General features: G+C 43.4%; 1 protein-coding gene across 6 annotated transcripts in view; it reads left to right on the plus strand.

Annotated features, from left to right (window-relative positions):
- The window catches only part of AFF3 (AF4/FMR2 family member 3), a 628365-nt gene that overhangs the window by 503825 nt on the left and 104103 nt on the right, over positions 1–20437 (plus strand). For all 6 annotated transcript variants that reach the window (XM_030920551.1, XM_030920547.1, XM_030920549.1 and 3 more), the window contains one exon: positions 14273–14310. In XM_030920551.1, the coding sequence (XP_030776411.1) occupies positions 14273–14310 (38 nt within the window). The remainder of the gene's footprint in view (positions 1–14272; positions 14311–20437) is intronic.

Genomic DNA, 20437 nt, shown 5'->3' on the forward strand with positions numbered 1-20437 from the left:
AGTTGGCAGAGGAAGTGGAATTCTCCCTCCAGGGGACATTCCTATTTAACGCAGAGGAATAGCCCTTTGTCCCATGACTTCAGTGGTTTTTTTCTTCAGTAGGTTTTTAGGAAGTGAAACCCTGCAAGAGATATTGTTCCTTGTGCCTCATATCCAGGCATGGGCAGTGTCACATAGTAAAGGATTTACCGACAGTTACTCAGGTGTTTGGTCTAGATACACAGTTGAAAAGTTGAGTTTTTGTTTTTGATTTTCCAAAGCTTCTCCGGGTAGAGCTGGTTATCTCATAAGCCCAGTTTTCTCAGGAGACTCTCTTAGCCTGTTATTTCTACATGGACAAAAATCACGTGTGTTCATTCAAGGTCCCTTGGCACTTCCCAATTCCATCCCCACCAGATCTGCAGCCAAAAGGTTGTGTTAATTAAAACAAGACCATCTTTAAGAAGCAGACCAGATAGTGGCTAGAATGTTAGGCCCCCAGACATGGTCATCTGCACACTAAAAACCCTGCACGCAGGGGTTCCAGTAGAGAGATCTGATTCTCCAGAGAGATCTGATTCGCACTATTTCTCTGAGTACCTCTTCTTCCAACCTGGATTTGTTCTTTAAAGTTCAAGGCATTTCAAAGAAGACTGTGTGATTATTATACATTACATGTGAAAGCACTTTCATATATAAATCGTAAAGCACTATTCACTTGAGAGGTGAAAATCCTAATAACAGTAATAACACACTCAGAACTGGTTCAGCTTTCTCTGGTATAATTGGTTTGCAACGTGCAATTAGGAGAATCTCTCCTAATCATTACAAACCTGTTTTTACCTTCAAATATTGCTATTTTGCCTGAGTAAAAAAGGTTTAAATGAAACATAAAGCCAGACTTAGATTTAAGTTCTTCAAGCACAGATTGCATTTTTAACAAAATTTCCAAAACATTTTGTGTTATTTTCATCCAGTCTTTCTACAAAAACAAAGTAACATTTGTATTTCACAATTTAGGCCCTAGTTGCTCTCATAATAGTCAACCACCTGCCAAGGCCAGTGGAAAGTGGACAGGACTCTACTGAAGCATCATATTGCGATCGCATAAGGACTTTTTCAAGGTCCAAAATGTATTTGGCAAACTCAACAAAATAGGAAGTGACTAATCCCAGTATCCACCTGCTGAGCCAAAGATGAAAAAGCCATTAATGGGCATCGCCATCTTGGCCTTGCTCAAGGTCTGGCCTGCACTGAGATTGCCCTGGGAGATGAGTTCCAGGAACCTGTGGATGACCAAAGCCCAGACGAGCAGGCCACGGAGTCATGATGGAACCCGCCGTACTTAGTGCTTTCATCTGGTGGAGGGACTGGACCCCGAAGCACACAGTTTCTGTGCACACAGGTCTTTTTGTGCTAGGACTTTTGATCCATTGCCCGAGCAGAACCTAAATAGTCTAGGCTGTGATGAGGAGCTACGCTGGTATCACCTTTATACAAAGCTTCATCGTATGCATACGATCGCCCCACAATCCAGTCATTCTGACATGTCATCTCTTCTGCATTAAATCCCACCAAGGCTGAACTATCTGGAAGGACAAGTCAACTGTCACTTTTAGAACTTAGCACTTATTACTGGTGATTTGCTTTCTATTTTTTCCCCTAAAATTGTATGTCACAGACCTCTAGAAAAGACCTGCCCATTCTAGTGAGATCTGGAAGCCAAGGCAGCTGTCCAGAAAGTAAACCACCTCCTCGCTTTGACCAGCATCACCATCTGCACTCCAAATTTAAACTTCCATTCCTAAGAACCGGGAGTTGAAATGCATATACTACCTGCATTGTATCTCCTAGCAGCTCAGCCAGCATTGGGTCCGATGGCTACTCTTGTTTGTTTGCTGTCGCTTTGAAATTGTAGCTAGACAGGCACATGTATGTGTGTGTGCACATCCGGAAGGCACAATTGCCTAGCCAAAACTCAGTCCCAGAAACCATGTTTCGGCTTCTGAGAAAAGGCAGCTGAGCTTGGATCTTCCACCAGCATCCAACAGCACCAGTAGGTTTGCCCACTCTGCCAGGTGAATCTTCAGTGACGTTTGCTCCTACCCAGACCTCACCCAGCAGGTACTTCCTTTACATAGTTCTGTCATGATGAGCCCTGGAGGTAAAAAAAAAAAAAAAAAAAAAAAAAAAAAAAAAATTCTTCCCCAGAAGATTTTGACAAGGGCTGAGATCAACAATAAGGATATAACCCTCTTGAGAAAGAGAAGTTAGTCCCAGAAACCTGAAATCCTCCCATCTCCTTTGCCAACACTTGTCTAAGGGGTGACTCCTATTATTCCCCTTGACTAGCACCCCCAGATAAAGGTTTCCCCCAGCGTCTGTTAGTATTCACCCAGTGTCCTGGCAGTCCTCTTCTCTCTGGGACTGCCACAATTCAGAATTCACCTAGTCTCGTCTGCTTTCAACCTCCAGCCACAGGAGTCCATAGTGAGGCTAAGGCAGAATGGGGCTGCTTTGTGGAGCCCTCACTGGCCTGGTTCCTTTACTTACTGGCTCTGAGACCATAGGCAAGCTAATCTTCCTGGACCTCTGTTTCCATATCTTAAATGCACTGGACAAAAATATTAAAGTAGATTAATGTAAAATATTTTCTATGAATATAAACATTAGTGTAAAATTATGAAAGCAAGCCTGGCCAACGTGGTGAAACCCCATCTCTACTAAAAAGCAACTACAAAAATTAGCCAGGTGTGGTGGCAGGCACTTGTAATCCCAGCTACTCAGGAGGCTGAGGCAGAAGAATCGCTTGAACCCAGGAGGCAGAGGTTGCAGTGAGCTGAGATCCTGCCATTGCACTCCAGCCTAGATGACAAGAGTGAAACTCCATCTCTAAAATAAAATAAAATTAAAAATTCCTCCTCATCCCTTCCGGAACCCTCATCTCCATTCCCCTCTCTTCAGGAATGTTCTTTATTTGCATTGCTGAAACTTTTTTTTTTTTTTTTTTTTTTTTTTTTTTTTGCAATGCTTATTTAGATAATAGAAGAAAAGGAGTACAGGAAGAAGTTAGGAAAGTTGATTTACGTAAGAAAAGGCAGGGAGCTATCTATGGAAGAAGAGATCTAGAAGGTGGGAAGAGGAGGAAGAGGTGAGAATGGTGCTCTGGAATTTTAGGGGAGAGGATAAGGAGAAAGAAAGGAGATTTCTGCCTCCTCTCTGAAAAGGAGAAGAGACTGGACAACTGCCACAGGGTGTGGGACTTAGAAAAGCCAGAGAGTGGGCTGGGCACGGTGGCTCACGCCTGTAATCCCAGCACTTTGGGAGGCCGAGGTGGGTGGATCATGTGAGGTCAGGAGTTCCAGACCAGCCTGGCCAACAAGGCGAAACCCCATCTCTACTAAAAATACAAAAATCAGCCAGGCGTGGTGGCGCACACCTGTAATCCCCGCCACCAGGAGGCTGAGGCAGGAGAATTGTTTGAACCTGGGAGGCAGAAGTTGCAGTGAGCCGGGATTGTGCCACTGCACTCCAGCCTGGGTGACAGTGAAACTCCATCTCAAAAAAAAAAAAAAAGAAGAAAAGGCAGAGTACAGAAGATTCAGAGGGTTTTACAATATTTTACACAGTCTGTTTCTTCCTTGGCCTTCTCTTATCAGGAGACATTGATACTTACGTTCTTTTTCCAGGCTTCATATGGCATATCTGTGTTTTCAGGTAGCATATCTGTGTTTCTTTCAGATGCAACACCATGTTTGGACTGGCCCTGAGACAGCCCTAATTTGTTTGGGTTACATGTAAAATAGGGATAGATTCACAGCAGACTGCTAATGGTAGTATCACCACAGTAGTGAGATGGAGGTGGTGTTTGTTTTGGTTTGTTGGGTTTGTTTTTTACTTGTTATGTGTGCTATTTTTTTCTGCAGTGAACATATACTACTTAGTAGGTGTAGAACAATTTAACGCCCCCACCCGATGTGTATCATATGCATGCAATAAAGAAGAAGTTTGAAATCTGAAGGCTTTTAGCTAGATGTTACATATTGTTATTTGTATGACTCTATTTTCTTTTTCCCAGTGCAAACTAGAAGTGTTGAGAAGGAGGTGACAAACAGAACCTAGCCCATAATTAATGGCAATGGAGTTTTGTGACTATATTCTTTAGAAGGACAAAATTAGTAACTTTACCAGCTGTCTAGTGGGGATCACGTATAGTTTAATAATCCCTAACCTAGTACCTTGAGAGAAATTTTTGCTGAAAAAAAATGTCACAAGAAAAAAAATAAATTTCTTACAAGCAGAATTAGAGAGAATACCATTTTAATTTTTTGCAAAATAACAGTTCAGCGACAGTTTGTCAGATCCTTTTCCCTAAAAGAGTAATTGACAATTGAAGATGTATGTGTCACACGCGTCCGTGTGAAGAGTCCACCAAACAGGCTTTGTGTGAGCAATAAAGCTTTTTTTTTTTTTTGAGACGGAGTCTCGCTCTGTCGCCCAGGCTGGAGTGCAGTGGCCGGATCTCAGCTCACTGCAAGCTCCGCCTCCCGGGTTCACGCCATTCTCCTGCCTCAGCCTCCCGAGTAGCTGGGACTACAGGCGCTGCCACGTCGCCCTGCTAGTTTTTTGTAGTTTTTTTTTTTTAGTAGAGACGGGGTTTCACCGTGTTAGCCAGGATGGTCTCGATCTCCTGACCTCGTGATCCGCCCGTCTCGGCCTCCCAAAGTGCTGGGATTATAGGCTTGAGCCACCGCACCCGGCCAGCAATAAAGCTTTTTAATCACCTGGGTGCAGGTAGGCTGAGTCCGAAAAGAGAGTCAGCAAAGGGAGATAAGGGTGGGGCCGTTTTATAAGATTTGGGTAGGCAAAGGAAAATTACAGTCAAAGCGGGGGTTGTTCTCTGGCAGGCAGGAGTGGGGGTCACAAGGTGCTCCGTGGGGGAGCTCTTTGAGCCAGGATGAGCCAGGAAAAGGACTTTCACAAGGTAATGTCATCACTTAAGGCAAGGACCGGCCATTTTCACTTCTTTTGTGGTGGAATGTCATCAGTTAAGGCGGGGCAGGGCATTTCACTTCTTTTGTGATCCTTCAGTTACTTCAGGCCATCTGGGCGTACACGTGCAAGTCACAGGGGATGCGATGGCTTGGCTTGGGCTCAGAGGCCTGACAGTACGCCTGTTTCAAAGCAGACATTCCTTTGGGAAAAGAAAAGGAATGCTTAATTTGTGATTGTACTAACAGAAGCTTGACTAAACTTCAGAACCCACGTCAAAGAATGAAGCCTAGTTACCAGTTTGATGGCCTCATCCTCTGACACAAAAGCTTTTTGAAATGAAGTTGAATCAAAAGAATGAATGAGTCAAAGGCTAATTCATCATCCTCCAAAAGGTTCACTATTACAGCTTGGTCATCTGCTGACAATTGTCAAGCATTGGTGCACCCAGAGCTATTGGCTGCACCTTGTGCCAAGGGTTATTCAGTCCTATAAGTGGTACCACTTCCTGTCCTCAAGGAACTGATATCTAGCCTCCCTAAGCCTGGCCCTTTATGGAGTTAGTGTCCAGCTGCTACTCCCTATAGGACAATGATGCCACATCTCTTAAACTGTGAGTTGCCCCCGAGAATCTGGCTTAGGGCTAGATATCACCCACCCTATATCATGGTGAACACTAATAAACTCACGCATGGTCATGGTCTTCTTGCCATCATCCTCCCACTTCAGAGTGACCTCTTACCACCCCCACACCAGTCATGTGTCCCATAGCCCTCCTCCAGGCATCCTTCAGGGCCCCTCTCACCCATAATGTTGCTTTCCTGGTGTTCAGAATGTCCTGCCCTGCAGGGTGCCACGTATCTTCTGTGTCCTCTGTAGAGCTTTAGCCTGGACAGGGACAGTCCTTGTGGCTCCCTCTCATGTTGTCCTCACACCTTTCTCTTCTTGCTCCTGACTGATAGCAGCTGCCTACATTTTCATTTGTGATGGCAAAAGCCTCCAGGGCCTGGAAGAGCCACGTGCTTTGGAGCAGGGAGAACCACGAAGTGGATGTCACACATGGGTGTATCTCTAGGGAGTGAAATGTCCTAGAAATGCTCAATAAAAATGAGTATGCCTCTCTCAGTCCTCTCAGATTTGACTTGCCAAATTAGAGCCTTCCCTGACAATCTGGCCTCACGTAAGGCCCCCAGATCACTCTGTTTGTAACAGGATCCACCTGATGAGATAATGTTGCCTATGCAAACTTCATCTGGTATGGTCAACCCTAGTCAGCATTTTTCTCAGGATATACTAGGTGCTTAACAAATGTTTGCTATTGTCCATCAAATTTCTAGTAGACATAAACAAACCTAAGCAATGTGGGGAAGCAGAAGATAGTCAAATATTTTTCAAAGAGGAAAGTATATCCAAGTATTTAAACAAAGCAAATAGGGAAATAATACACAGATATGAAAAATATATATTTCCACAAACCTCTTAGATTGGAGATAGTGGCAAATAGCAGTAGTATTTGCCATCTCCCGAGGTTACCTGCTCACATCTTGTAAGTGTTATGGGTTGAGAGAGAGCTCTTTTAGGTGGAGGGAAGATGAGCGAGGATCTCTGTCGTCAATGTCCTTGTAAGGAACTTGGGAAATCAAAACTGAAATTGTCATGAAGCAGACGGCATGCTCCCCAAAAATGACTGGAATCTAGGGCTACCCCATGGTACAGACTAGGAGCACATGGAGAGGAGGAGCTTGAGAATTTTTACAGAAGAGTTCAACACCTAACAGCAAGGGCGAGCTAGGCCTCCGAGTGTCTGCAGTGAACAGAGGGAGGAGCCGATGGACAGAGAGCCAGAAAATCACACAAGCATCTGCTGGACTCAACATTAGGAATTGGAGAGATTCGTCCTCTGCTGACCCTGTGCAGCCCTGTGCTTTCGTTATTGGCATGGTCCTCAGGCCCTGAGATCTGCCTTCTTGTCATGATCTTATTTAACAGGTCTATAAGCAGCAAGGCATATTTGCACAGAGCAGTCCTTATTAGAACGACTGCACAGCCCCATGTGCCCGGAACAGCCAGATTTTCTCATTTTGTCTCTGACTCCAGTCTGGTTAGCATCCCCTTCCACTCTCAAATTTGTTCTTATTTGGATGATAAATTATATTATCATCCCTGACTCTGCCCGACCCCTGTCGAGAATGGGTTGAGGTCAAAGTCGGCTGAACAAAATGCTTCCTAGGCAGCATTTATTTCTAGGAATCCACAAATGCAAAATACTCGTTATTACTGAGGAGAAAACAGGAGTAAGAATTTTTCCTTTGTCTTGCAAATATTACTAAATGGGTTGAAAAATACTAAATGGAAGCCTGCAACATAAACAGTTAAGAGACCCATTAGCTAGGACTAAAGTGAAAAACAATGGCATAAAAGTGAAGATAATGAAACATAAAATTGCTTATAGATGTGGAAGGAAATTAAACTGTGAAATAAATTAATAAGTACAAGTCTCAACTGAAAAAGAACAGCAAAAAAGTAAGGCTTTACAAATAGAACTTGTATAAAAATATGTGATTGGGTCTAAATTTTACAGTGTGCATCAATAACAGTAAAACACAAACTAAGATTGGCTGCAAGGGCATTTATTCAAGTACTTGAATATGGATACAACATCCTGTCACAGGTGCAACAAGCTGATTAAAATCCCTATGCAGAGATACCTCCTTTATTGTCAGCAGAATAAATCTGATACTGTTGATAGCAAAAATGGAGATTACTGACATCCGTAATGAAACACAAAGATCCCAACCAGTTGAAACCTAAATCTTTTTCTCTGAGAACAGTAGCAAAATGTAGATCCAGAAACCTCAATCCATTTTTATGACTATTCTTGATTCTTACTTAATTGGCATTTAATAACTTCAGTCTCATGTATCCAGCTAGCTACTCAGAGTCACTACTGAAATATCTTGTAGGCAACTTTAACTTCACACACCCAACACTCAATTCTACCTTTGTCCCCTGCTCTTATACACCCAGTTTAATCCACTTAACAAGTGGATCTCCATCCATACCAGGTGCCCAAGCCAGAAACCTGGACCTCACACCTCACGCCTCTCCCTGGCCTGCCACCTCCAGTCAGTCACCTGTTCCCTCAATCAGACCTTCACAATGTAACACAAGCTTTCTCCATCTTCACTACTACCATGCTCTTCTCTTGCCCACATCACTGCAATAACCTCAGACTTTGTCCCTTCCTACCCAATTCCATTCATCATGCAGAAGCCAGCGTGATGTTTGAAAAATCTTATTGCCTCACTCCCTACTATTTTTTAAAATTATATAATAGATTAACAGGAAGTTGCAAAGAACATGTAAGCAAGCCCCATGCATGCTTCACCCAGCTTCCCCTAATGTCAACCCTTCGATGACTTTCTATTGTCCTGTGGTTAACAGCTAAAATACTTCACTTGACCTCTAAAACCCTTGGGATTGGCCTCATCTTGCTCCGCTGCTGTCCCTACCGCTTGCTGAAATGCAGCACGGTGACATCTTGTAGTTCTTCAACTGAGCCAGGATCTAGGCCAGCTCCTGACCTTTGCTCCCAAACTAGAGCTTCCCTACCTAGAGCCCTCCCTTCTCCCCTCACCACCCACCCCCATTTCTCTGATCTGATCATTTTTCTTTATCCTTTAAGCTTTGTTATTTCTTACTTAGTAAGCCTTCGTGGACACTCATTCCAAACAAGGTTTCCTTCATTAGTTGGTTTCAGAGCACCCTGGCCTCTTCAGCCATGCCCCTTGGAATGTAGACTGTTTTGTGTGTGTGTGTAGCTTTTCATGTCTGCTGCACCTCTAGACACTAAGCATAACATGGCAAGGGCTTTGTCTGTTGTGACTGTCACCCAAGCCAAGTCCAGTGCTTGCACATAGTAGGTGCTTCAGACTGAATTACAAACCTGTCTGGGCGTAAGTTCTGTTTCTATCAAATAAGAAATGGGATCATTCTGAGAGCCCTCTGAATTTCAGCCTCTCCCTTCGTTTTCCTCCCCCCTCCAGGATCCATGAACTTGTTCAGTGCTTGACCCAATTACAGTAAGGGCATTTAATTTCCTCTTTGATTTCCCTTCAATAACAGATTGTGACTTATAATTCATTTAGCATACATTGAAACCTGAATATCTACTGATTGTGTTCCCAAGCAACAAGCTTGCTATAATAAAGACAGAGAAAATATGTCATCTCTTGAGGAGAACCTGAAAATGGCAATTTCTGGCAGAAAAAAAAAGAACATTTTTTGTCTCATAGACTGGAGCTTAGAGTCATTCATGAATGAATAATGAACTCAGGAAAGATCAATGACATGTTCTCTTAACCCTCTCAACCTATTTTGCTGAGAACCGAATAAAAGGAAAGTTGCAAGGAAGAGATAATGAGAGATTTAGGAAGAGAAAAATATAGTTGCTGTAATGGGTAACTCTTGAAGGGATGAAATTGGGCGATTCATCTAGTTTACTATGAATACTTTTTCAAGTTTCAACCATGAGTCACCTAAGTCATTTTTTCTTTGCCATTTAATTCCAATGTTTATTTGTTTTATTATTTTCCAATAGTAAAATAAAATAGTGTGCAAAAAATGAAGTTATTTTTTAAAGAGAGGAGTCAGTAAAAACATCTTGGTGGTCTTTGCTCTGGTATATGACATACAATTAATATAATGCCATAAAGGGTTTTTCCCTCAAGGAATTATTTTAAACATCTAACATAAACTCCTCTTCTTTCATAATAGATGATGAGTTTTTGTAAAATTTTTAATGATGTAGAATAACTGCAAATTCAATAGCACAATGAAAATCGGTCATTAAAAAATAGCAGAGCAGGCCGGGTGCAGTGGTGCATGCCTGTAATCCCAGCACTTTGGGAGACTAAGGCAGGCAGATCACTTGAGGTCAGGAGTTCGAGACCAGCCTGCCTAACATGGTGAAACCCCATCTCTAATCAATACAAAAAATTAGCTGGGTGTGGTGGCATGCGCCTGTAATTCCAGCTACTGGGAGGTTGAGGCAGGAGAATCGCTTGAACCAGGGAGGCAGAGGTTGCAGTGAGCCGAGATCACATCACTTCACTCCAGCCTGGGCAACAAGAGCAAAACAACATCTCAAAAAAAAAAAAAAAAAAAAAAAAGCAGTGCAGGCAATTGATGGTGCTAAGTACCACGGTGTTGCATGCATGGTAGCATACATCATGTGACAGATTGGAAGAGTGAAGAATGACAGGAGAACACTGCTTAGTGCCCAGTAGGGTGCTCTGTCTCTCAGCCCAGAAGGACCTTTTGTTCCCAGCATCACACCAGTCTGCTAAAGGAAAAGCGGCCCTTGCTCCAAGCTTCCAACTCAGCTTATATTAGAAGACGGGGCTAACATCAGTCCTGTGGCGTTGCCAACAGGTACCGCCACCTGGGATGCCTCAATTCCTAGGCACTCCAATGGTGGCCAGGCAGCAGTGTTTCTTGCTTTTTGTTTTCCTTTTGCTTTTTAAATCATTTTCTGACAAGCTGCACACCAACAAGCACTGTTTCCCTATCACAGAAGTCAGCAGGAATTGTTTGGAGGCGGGAGAGAAAAGAGTCAATAGCCTTTTAAAATATTGACAGCCTTGGTCTATTTCCATGGCTAAGGGGAAATTCAGATGCCATGTTGAAGGTTTCTATTGAACTTTTAGTCACACCTCTTACGATTTCTGTTATTCCAGGAATAGCCAGTCTCTGATGTTAAGAGACAATACTAATAATACATTCCACCTTTCTTTGGGACAGTTCAAAAATACTTCTTGTATATTCAGCCAGTCAGGAGTAGGGAGTTAAGTTCAAGTATCACTGCCTAAAGTAAAAGCCGTCTTGCTGAGTGAGAGGGAAACTCCAGGAGACAAACCTGCCAGCAGTGATGCCACCTGTTGCCTGCTGGGTGCGTTTTATCAGCATGCTCTGGGCTGGCTCCCTGGAGGAGCACAGGAGAAGGACTGAGGGGAGAGTGAAGCACCCATCCCTGGAGGTGCCTGCGTGGGCTCCTCGGGCTCCAGTCCTCTTCCCCCGCCTCTTGCTGCTCCCTCGGCTCTCCTTACCAAGAAGATCGATAGATCTGCATTTTTTTATCTGTTGAGGTAATCCTATGACACTGGAATGCCAGGACAAGGGGTCTTCATTTAGAATCTAGGGAATGAGGAGGGGACAGTAACCCCTTGGATTGTCCACAGTAGCCTGGACACGGACTGACTGTCTCTTTCAGCACCCCATTCAGATGAGGAAAGGGTGGTTTGGAAATTACGTTGGAGGTTGAAGGCCAGACGCAAGGCAAATGATTGGTGAAAAGTGTCCCAGAATGTCGGACTCTCCACCCCAAGCTCAACAGACTAGATGGTTTTCCTAATTCCGTGTTGTTGCATTACTTAGGGAAGTTGTCTCAGTTCCTCGTACCTTTGCCAGGCCCTGGAGCTCATGTTCCCTACGTCCCTTCTTTCGGCTCTCCTTTCATTCCTACTCTGCCGCACTGTTTCTTTGCGGACACCCTTTGTCATTTTAAAGGGACAATTCTTCATCATATGAGGGACCTTCCTGCTCTCTGAAGGGCTTTAGTATCCCTGGCCCCAGACACTAACTTCTATTATTGATCCCCCTCATGAATGTAATGCACAGAAACACCCTCATCAATTCGAGACACCCAGGGTTTGGGAGTCATGGGTGCCCTGGTTGAGAGCTGCTGCCAGAGGCTGGGACAGGCCCCTGCTGTGCCTTCTAACCCAGTACTACCGATGCCTCCTCTCTCCTGACCACATCCCTCCTTGTCTTTAAAATTAGGCTCAGATTTCAGTGGTAAGGCTTCCCTGACTGATTCATTCCTCTAACATTTACTCAGCAGATATGTACTGACACCTGCTCACTGTTCCAGGCACCGTTTGAGGAGCGGCCACGCATCCCTGCACCTTCCTGACACTGCCCCACCTTAACCTTTCATGTCCATGCTATTCTAAAAGTGTACCGAGGTCATCCAGCTCCTACCTAGGAAGGAGCTTTTCTGGGACGATGACTACTTCTACTTTTATTTTTATCCCAAGATGTGAAACTGTCACCGAGGGTATATTTTATTTCCATAACAGGGAAAATGGTTCTGAGGTGTCATTTTTTTCTAACCGGAAGATTCTGTTTTTCCTGATATCTGAATGTGATGGGGGATCAGCATGACAAATATTGTGAGTTCCTTGGTCAACAGTAAACGTAGGCCAGGCACAGTTGCTCACACCTGTAATCCCAGCACTTTGGGAGCAGAGGTGGGTGGATCATTTGAGGTCAGGAGTTCGGGAGCCGCTTGGCCAACATGGTGAGACCCTGTCTCTACTAAAAATACAAAAATTAGTTGGACGTGGTGGCAAACGCCTGTAATCCCAGCTACCCGGGAGGCTGAGGCAGGAGAATCACTTCAACCTGGGAGGCAGAGGTTGCAGTGAGCTGAGATCACGCCACTATACTCCAGCCTGGGCAACAGAGAGAGACTCTGTCTCAGAAAAAAAAAAAAAAAACCAGTAAACGTGACTTGTGCATCATGCAAGGAGGAAAGGACCATTACACATTCCTTGTTTCCCGGTGCATGCTGAGTAGACCTGGTCTGCTGACCTCCCAATCATGACTTCTGAGACAGACAGCATCGTATACCGTCTGCCTTCCTTGGCCTCATTGGGCCCAGAGATAGAAGGCAAATGGGTGAAAAATAGAATAGCCAGAGAAAAGGAAAGCAAGTACAAACTTGGGAGAATCTGATGGAGAACTGGAGCCTTTTTTTTTTTTCTTTTTCTGAAGCACAATGGCACGATCTCGGCTCACTGCAACCTCCGCCTCCCGGGTTCAAGAGATTCTCCTGACTCAGCCTCCCGGGTAGCTGGGATTGCAGGCATGCGCCACCACGCCTGGCTAATTTTGTATTTTTAGTAGAGATGGGGTTTCTCCATGTTGGTCAGGCTGGTCTCGAACTCCCAACCTCAGGTGATCCACCCGCCTTGGCCTCCCAAAGTACTGGGATTACAGGCGTGAGCCACTGCATCCAGCCAAAACGGAGCCTTTTTCATATTTTTTCTTTTAATTTTTTATTATGGGAAATTTCAGCACACACACCCACATTAATTTTAGTAGACGAAAAAAAACAAAAAACAAATCAATACATTTTCAATACAGAAATGAAAGTTTTGTTCATCTCATATAGGGAAGTGGCCAGAATAATATAAGAACCTGCCCTGTGCTCTTCACCTAACATCAGCAGTTCTCAACCCAGGGTCATCTTATCTTATGTATGTGCCCACTCACTCTGCCCTTCTCCCACTGTATTTTTTGTATTTATTTTATGTTATGTTATATTAAGTTATGTTATGTTATTTTTTTGAGATGGAGTTTTGTTCTTGTTGCCCAGGTTGGAGTGCAGTGGCGTGATCTTGACTCACTGCAACCTCTGCCTTCCAGTTTCAAGCGATTCTCCTGCCTCAACCTCCTGAGTAGCTGGGGTTACAGGCACCCGCCACCACGTGCAGCTCATTTTTGTGTTTTTACTAGAGATGGGATTTCACCATGTTGGCCAAGCTGGTCTTGAACTCCTGACCTCAGGTGATCCACCCGCCTCAGCCTCCCAAAGTGTTGGGATTACAGGCATAAGCGACCACACGCAGCCCTCCCCGTGTATTATTTTAAAGCAAATCCCAACATCAGATAAATGTATCCATTAACATTTCTATGTGAATTTTAAAAACCATTGCCATAATACCATTATGCCTAAAACAAAGCAATAATCCCTTGAGATTTCTAGTGGCATTCCATATTCCAACTGTGGAAACTTTCAATCTGAAATCCGAGTGAAAAATTACACCTTCATTGGGAAAGAAGCTACAAAGAAACCAAAACAGACCATTTTGTTTTCTGATAGGAAAGAACAGTAAAACAATGGGAAAGTGATTTTAGAGAAGTAGCTCTGGTCTTTGCCAATTGCCGGAGACCTGTCCAAGCTTACCTGGGTGCAGTCCTTTGGCACCCCCAAACTCACTCCCTGGTTGCAAGTGTGCATTGCCAGGCTTCAGTGAACTCTCCATGAAGGTTCATTTCATCACACACATTGTACAACAGTGCTTTCTACTACATTGCTAGTCGTTTAAAATTTGGCCACATGGCAAAAATGTGTGTAACACAGGGTTGTTGTTTTCTTTTTTAAGTGTTGATTGAGCACATAATTCAAAAGTCAGAATATTAAATAAACATCTCTGCCCTTTCTTTCTTCCAACAGGCAGCTCAGAGAACGGCTCTCCGCGCTCTGTCTGACAGGTACATTTTGTCATTTTTATGAACTATAAATTGCTTTATGAAACATTGAGCCCTATTTATTGTGGCATATAATTCATAATCGGATTTTGTCCCTAAAGTATCTGGGAACTGGGATGTTAAACATTTTGCATGCTTGGATTTGTCATGCATGTGTGGAGTTTATCGCTGCAAAAATCGCCTTGTTGTATTTCATAGAAAGTATGAAGAATCCCTTATTGTGCAATGAAACAAGAGACAAGAAACTTAGAGAGAGAGGCCTGAATGGTGCGGTAAATTCTGAACTTTGGAACTGGCTGAGCTCTAAGCTCATTGTTCAGCAATAAGTACTTCATTTATTTTGAGATGTTTTCTTTGGACTTTTTCCATATCATTTCACCGGGAGCTATCTATCTTTTGATAAGATTCTCTCTCTCGAAATATTTTATGCACATAACCCAACAACTCACGGTCCCACGTGCTTGACTTTTTACTCCTTGCTTTGGCTTCTTTCTCCTGACGCGTGTTACTGAGTGAGATGTGTCAACCTCATCAAGAAACACACACAGGCTCTATTTTCTATCCTGCTTTGTCTGAAAGGCTGGAGACAGATAGTTGAATGAGGGTATGTAAAGTGAAAGGCTGTCTCCAGCCTTTCACTTTCTAGAATAGACCAGACCCTTGGTTTGGTTTGGTTGGTTTTGGTTTTTTCACTTACTAAGATTGGAGAGAGAGTGTGTGTGTGCGTGCGCACGTGTGTGCACGTTTTGAGGAACTGTCAGGAGGTAAAGATGAAGTCCCTGTGTGTCTCCACAGCATTAAAAGCAGCAGGAGGAGCTGTGCCTTGGCTGGCTGGCTGGCAGGCACCTCCTCATTGGCTAGCTAACCTTCACCACCTTGCCTTCTTTCCCAGTTCCTTTTTCATGGAATGAGCCATCACTGACTGTGTAAACCAGCTTAGCTCGGTGCTTCCTCCAAAGTAAAACCTGTCACTTAGGCGAATTATCTGGTGTGCGTGAGTGAAAAGCATTTTCTGTGTGGTGGCAGACTGAGCATGAGTATTTTTATTTCAATTACAAAACGTTCCCCATGACAACCACACAAGCCTGTGTGTCCTGAGTGGCTGGCACATGATCTTCTGGAATTGCTTTTGGGATTTTCACAAAAGCTGATGACTGCACTGCTTCTGAGTGTGTCAGTAGGAGGAGGAAAGAGTCTAGATCAAAACACATTTAGAATATAACGTAGTCATTTCTTTCCTATACATATGTCTTTTCTGTCTTTGACTTTTCTTCTTAAGTAAGCAATTCCTTCACCAAAATGCACTGAGACGCAAGGGAAAGCCCTCAAAGTTTACAAAACTTTGTCATTGTTAACGAGTACAAGATTTCTTTTGGGGATGATGATGTTGTAAAACTAGATTATGGTGATGGTTGCACATCCTTGTAAGTATAACAGACCGCTGAATTGTATGCTTTAAATGGGTGAACTTCATGGAATGTAAATTATATTTTAGTAAAGCTACACGTATAAGTGCAAAATGTCATTACAACCTTTAGTAGAATGAATCAAAACCTATTTTAGTAAAATATGGATTCATTTTGAAGACATGGTCGCAAATACAAAGACAATTCATCAGAAACTAGGACTGATACATTTGAAGATTTCTTCCCAAAAGATATACGACTTTGTCCTAAAGAGAAAATGTGAGTAGATTTTAATGATGAACAATGCCATTTCCTTTAAGTTTTTTCTGATATTTTCACAAAAAAATCCCTTGTCAAGCCCATTCCCTACCCAAAAACAGAGGTTTTCATTGTCACCACTCTTCTTACACATTTCTTTATCCTCAAATATAATAGGGCATTTCCCTTACTTTACTGTAGCCCTTTTTTCTTTTTTTTTTTTTTTTCTTTTTTTTTTTTTTTTTTTGGTGAGACGGAGATTTACTCTTGTTGCCCAGGCTGGAGTGCAATGGCGCGATCTCGGCTCACCGCATCCTCTGCCTCCCAAGTTCAAGCGATTCTCCTGTCTCAGCCTCCTGAGTAGCTGGGATTACAGGCATGTGTCATCACACCCAGCTAATTTTGTATTTTTAGTAGAGACGGAGTTTAACCGTATTGCCCAGGCTGATCTCGAACTCCTGACCTCAGGTGATCCGCCCGGCTCGGCCTCCCAAAGTGCTGGGATTATAGGCGTGAGCCACTGCACCCGGCCATGTAGCACTTTTTCTATTCAAAACTGGTCATTTCAAAGTGATGAGTTGACTTTCTCTGCTATTCTAGCAATGCGGTTGTGTAAAGCTACCTTCTCTGTGCTTTTTCTTTTTTCTTTCTTTTTTTTTTTTTCTTCAAGTTGTATTTTAAGTTCAGGGGCACATGTGCAGGATATGCAGGTTTGTTACATAGGTAAACGTGTGCAATGGTGGTTTGCTGCACCTGTCAACCCATCACCTAGGTATTAAGCCCAGCATCTATTAGCTCTTCTTCCTGATGTTCTCCCTCCCCCGACACCTCACCGGCAGGCCCTAGCGTGTTTCCCCTCTTGGGTCTCATCATTCAGCTCCCACTTACAAATGAGAACATGCGGTGTTTGTTTTCTGTTCCTGCATTAGTTTGCTGAGGATAATGGCTCCACCCCTGTTCCTGCAAAGGACATGATCTTGTTCCTTTTTGTGGCTGTATAGTATTTTATGGCATATGTGTACCATATTTTCTTTACCCAGTCTATCATTAATGGGCATTTGGGTTGATTCCATGTCTTTGCTATTGTGAACAGTGCTGCAGTGAACATACAGGTGCATATGCCTTTATAATAGAATGATTTATATTCCTTTGGGTATATACCCATTAATGGGATTGCTGGATCCTACGGTATTTCTGCCTCTAGGTCTTTGAGGAATCACCACAATGTCTTCCACAATGGTTGAACTAATTTACACTCCCACCAACAATGTACAAGCATTCGTTTTTCTCCACAGCCTCTCCAGCCTCTGTTGTTTTTTGACTTTTCAGTAACAGCCATTCTTTTTCTATTGTATATTTTCTACGAATTCAGGGCCACAGAACTAGTCCGCATAAGTGATAAGCATCTGTCATCATTTCAAGATGGAAATTAAAACCCTTCTTCAAAATAATGATTTTAAAACACCTACTGAATTAATTGCATTCGTATTTTCTCATTTGTAAGTAGAGAATAACTTATCAAGCAACAGATGTCATTTTCTATCACATTACTTACTCCTTTGAATAAACCAATATTTTCTAGAAAAATGCCCCAAGTGCCTCAAGTCAGGCTACTGTGTGACTTGCCTAATGTTCTGTCTGCCAGAGGAACCTCAGGGTGGGAATGGAATTGAGTAAAGGTCTCCCCAGGTCCTGAATATCCCAAAGTGGGGTTCTAGGCCCAACACCTCTGGCTACTTGGAGCCTGGTATGAAGCTGTTATACATTCATTTACCCAAACCATCCTGGTTTCGTAAACTTTTTGCTTTGAGCCTGTTATCAGCTCTTTATAGAAAATTCCATAATGATTAGGTCGTGCCTTCCTCTTTGTTCTTGGAGGAAAAAGCACTTTTCAGACCTCACAAGGTGCTTCCTGAGCTCTGCAATTCTGGCATGGGACAGAAAAGCCCACACTGGCTCTGGCCGTGCACACCGGCTCCTCATGGAGGAGCATGTCTGTGACACACTCTGGGTCTTATCCTCCTTCAGATCCTCAGTGTCCTGCAAGTTGGCTTATCTGTGGGCTCATTTCACTTCCACTGAGCCTCAACCTTGAGTGTCCAGTGAACACAAATACATTTAGACAAGGCCGGAGCTATTTTGTTCCAAGATGTACAAATCGATGATGAGACAGGATTTCATTGACTTGGGTTTGGTGGAAGGACATGAGTTTACACTGTTGGAAGCCGGTTTTTGTTCTCTGTTTCCCTATAAGAAAACCTGACTTCAAAGCCTTGAGATCTGACCTGATGAGGCCAGTTATACAAAAAAGAAAGGGGTGCGTTTCCCTTTCCCTTGCTAAGGGTCGGTAGAAATCTCATCCCTCTGGGGTGCTGTAAGTTAGAGAATGTCCAGATGTCTTTGGAAAGTCAATCTTGTCTTTTCATTTCTCCAATCTCCTGGTTTACTTTCTAAATTAGCATTCCAGCACAAATCCAATATCTGACGGTTCAGACTGTATGCTTTAAAGTTCAGAGAATCTTCTGTAATCAATACACAATCTTGATAAATTAAAACTGTGATGTTTCCATTACGTAAATGTTAAAAATCAGCTGTGATCATCCCCCAAAAAACCTTTTCCCTTACTTGGTTCTGCCTGACCAATGGACTTAATTTATGACTCACCCCAAATAGGCAAAATGTACTTTCAGGGTGAAACTGGATCACCATGGTAAGCAGAAGGGGAGTTTGGGCTTCAGCCCTACTCACTTGCGCCTCCTGCCCAGCAGTGATGGGAAGGGGTGTGTGAGAGTGGGATGGTGCGTTGTCTGTTCTTTTCTACTCCTGACAGTAGAACTTTTTAATCTATCTTATACCACTGAGAGTCAGCTGGCCTACCAGAGGCCCATTTATGTCCCCCAAAAATGAAAAAAGCAGACAAACCGGGCAAGAAGAGATGGCAAAATTCTTTTTTCTTTTCTGGTTTTTGAGACAGGGTCTCACTCTGTCACCCAGTCTGGAGTGCAGTGGTGCGATCACAGCTCACTGCAGCCTCGACCTCCCAGGTTCAAACGATCTCAGCCCTCCCCTTGCCCTGCCCAGTGCCACAGTAGCCACCACACCTGGCTAATTTTTGGACTTTTCGTAGAGGTGGGGCTTCGCCATGTTGCCCAGACAGGTCTTGAACTCCTGGGCTCAAGTGATCTGCCTGCCTTGGCCTCCCAAAGTGCTGGATTACAGGTGTGAGCCACTGCACACGGCCCGGCAAAGTTCTTGACAAAGTAAACAAGCCAATTATAAGAAAATCTCAGTTTGCAAAAGGACACAATTCGTCTCACTTATTCACTGCTTATTGTGTGCCTCTCACGTGTTTTTTCTTCTTATGGGTCGATGTATTTGATGCTGGTTGGTAGAGACAAAGAAGAGGCATGAACAGGATAAAGGTGGATCTTTGGTGTGGACCCTCTGCACTGCAAAAGATGCCACATCACCGCCAATGTGGAAAATATGCAAAGTACTGTTAGGAAGAAGCAAGGATATGTGTGCAGCATATGAAGTGCCTTGAATACGATTAACTTCCCTTCATGAGTAGTAAATAGTAGATAACTCTGATCAAAAAAGGGATTCGTGTGATTTATCAAGCTGAGCAACTGTGCGTCTGCAGAGAAGCTGGAGGTCAATCTTGAAATCTAGGGCAAGAGGAGCACTAGGCAATTGCCAGGACTAAGAAGTTAATCATACCCTTGGACTGCTTCCATCTGTCTCAGAGCGACAGCGCTGCTCTCGGCGAGCAGGCATGCTTTATAGCAGCAGACCAGGAATTAATATTTTCTGTGAAACCTCAAGCATCATTTGCAGTAACTTGGGTTTTATAAAAATGGAACATAATTTTATATGAATAAGTCACATTCAGCTAGAAATATGAGAGGCTGCAAAAAATTGTGCTTGACTTAAAAAAAAAGACAGAGGAACAAGCAAAAAAGCCAACATGAAAACAGTTGTTGAAGCGATGGCACTTGGAGGGCACAAATAGCCATGTGGTTAAATTGTGCATATAATCATCTTCTGAAATGTCAGCCTGCGACTCCAGCAACGGCTACGTTTTTATAGCCTTGGAGATGCATCACCAGACTGTAACCTGTCTGCCCATCTGGCAGTATCTCAGGCCCAAGATCCATTTATATTGAAATCCAAACAACTGCCATTGATTTATTCATTTATTTCACAAATATTTACTGAGCATGTCCAGCATGCTCCTTGGGGCGCTGCGCTGGGGTTGGGGGTGCCGATATGAGAAGTAGCCATGTGGCTGCGCTCTTGGCTTCACCAGCCAGACGAGTGTTGCCTTTGCGAGGAGAAAGGACTCGAGGCTCACACATTTGCTGCCCTCAGTTTTGTCCTTTCTTGAATCAATCTCACACATCAAATCTCCTTGTTGCCCATTAGGGAGAATATAATGAAATTAAGTAAATGAGGATTTGCCTAAA

Source organism: Rhinopithecus roxellana, chromosome 17 (genome assembly GCF_007565055.1).
Source record: "Rhinopithecus roxellana isolate Shanxi Qingling chromosome 17, ASM756505v1, whole genome shotgun sequence".
NCBI lineage: Eukaryota > Metazoa > Chordata > Mammalia > Primates > Cercopithecidae > Rhinopithecus > Rhinopithecus roxellana.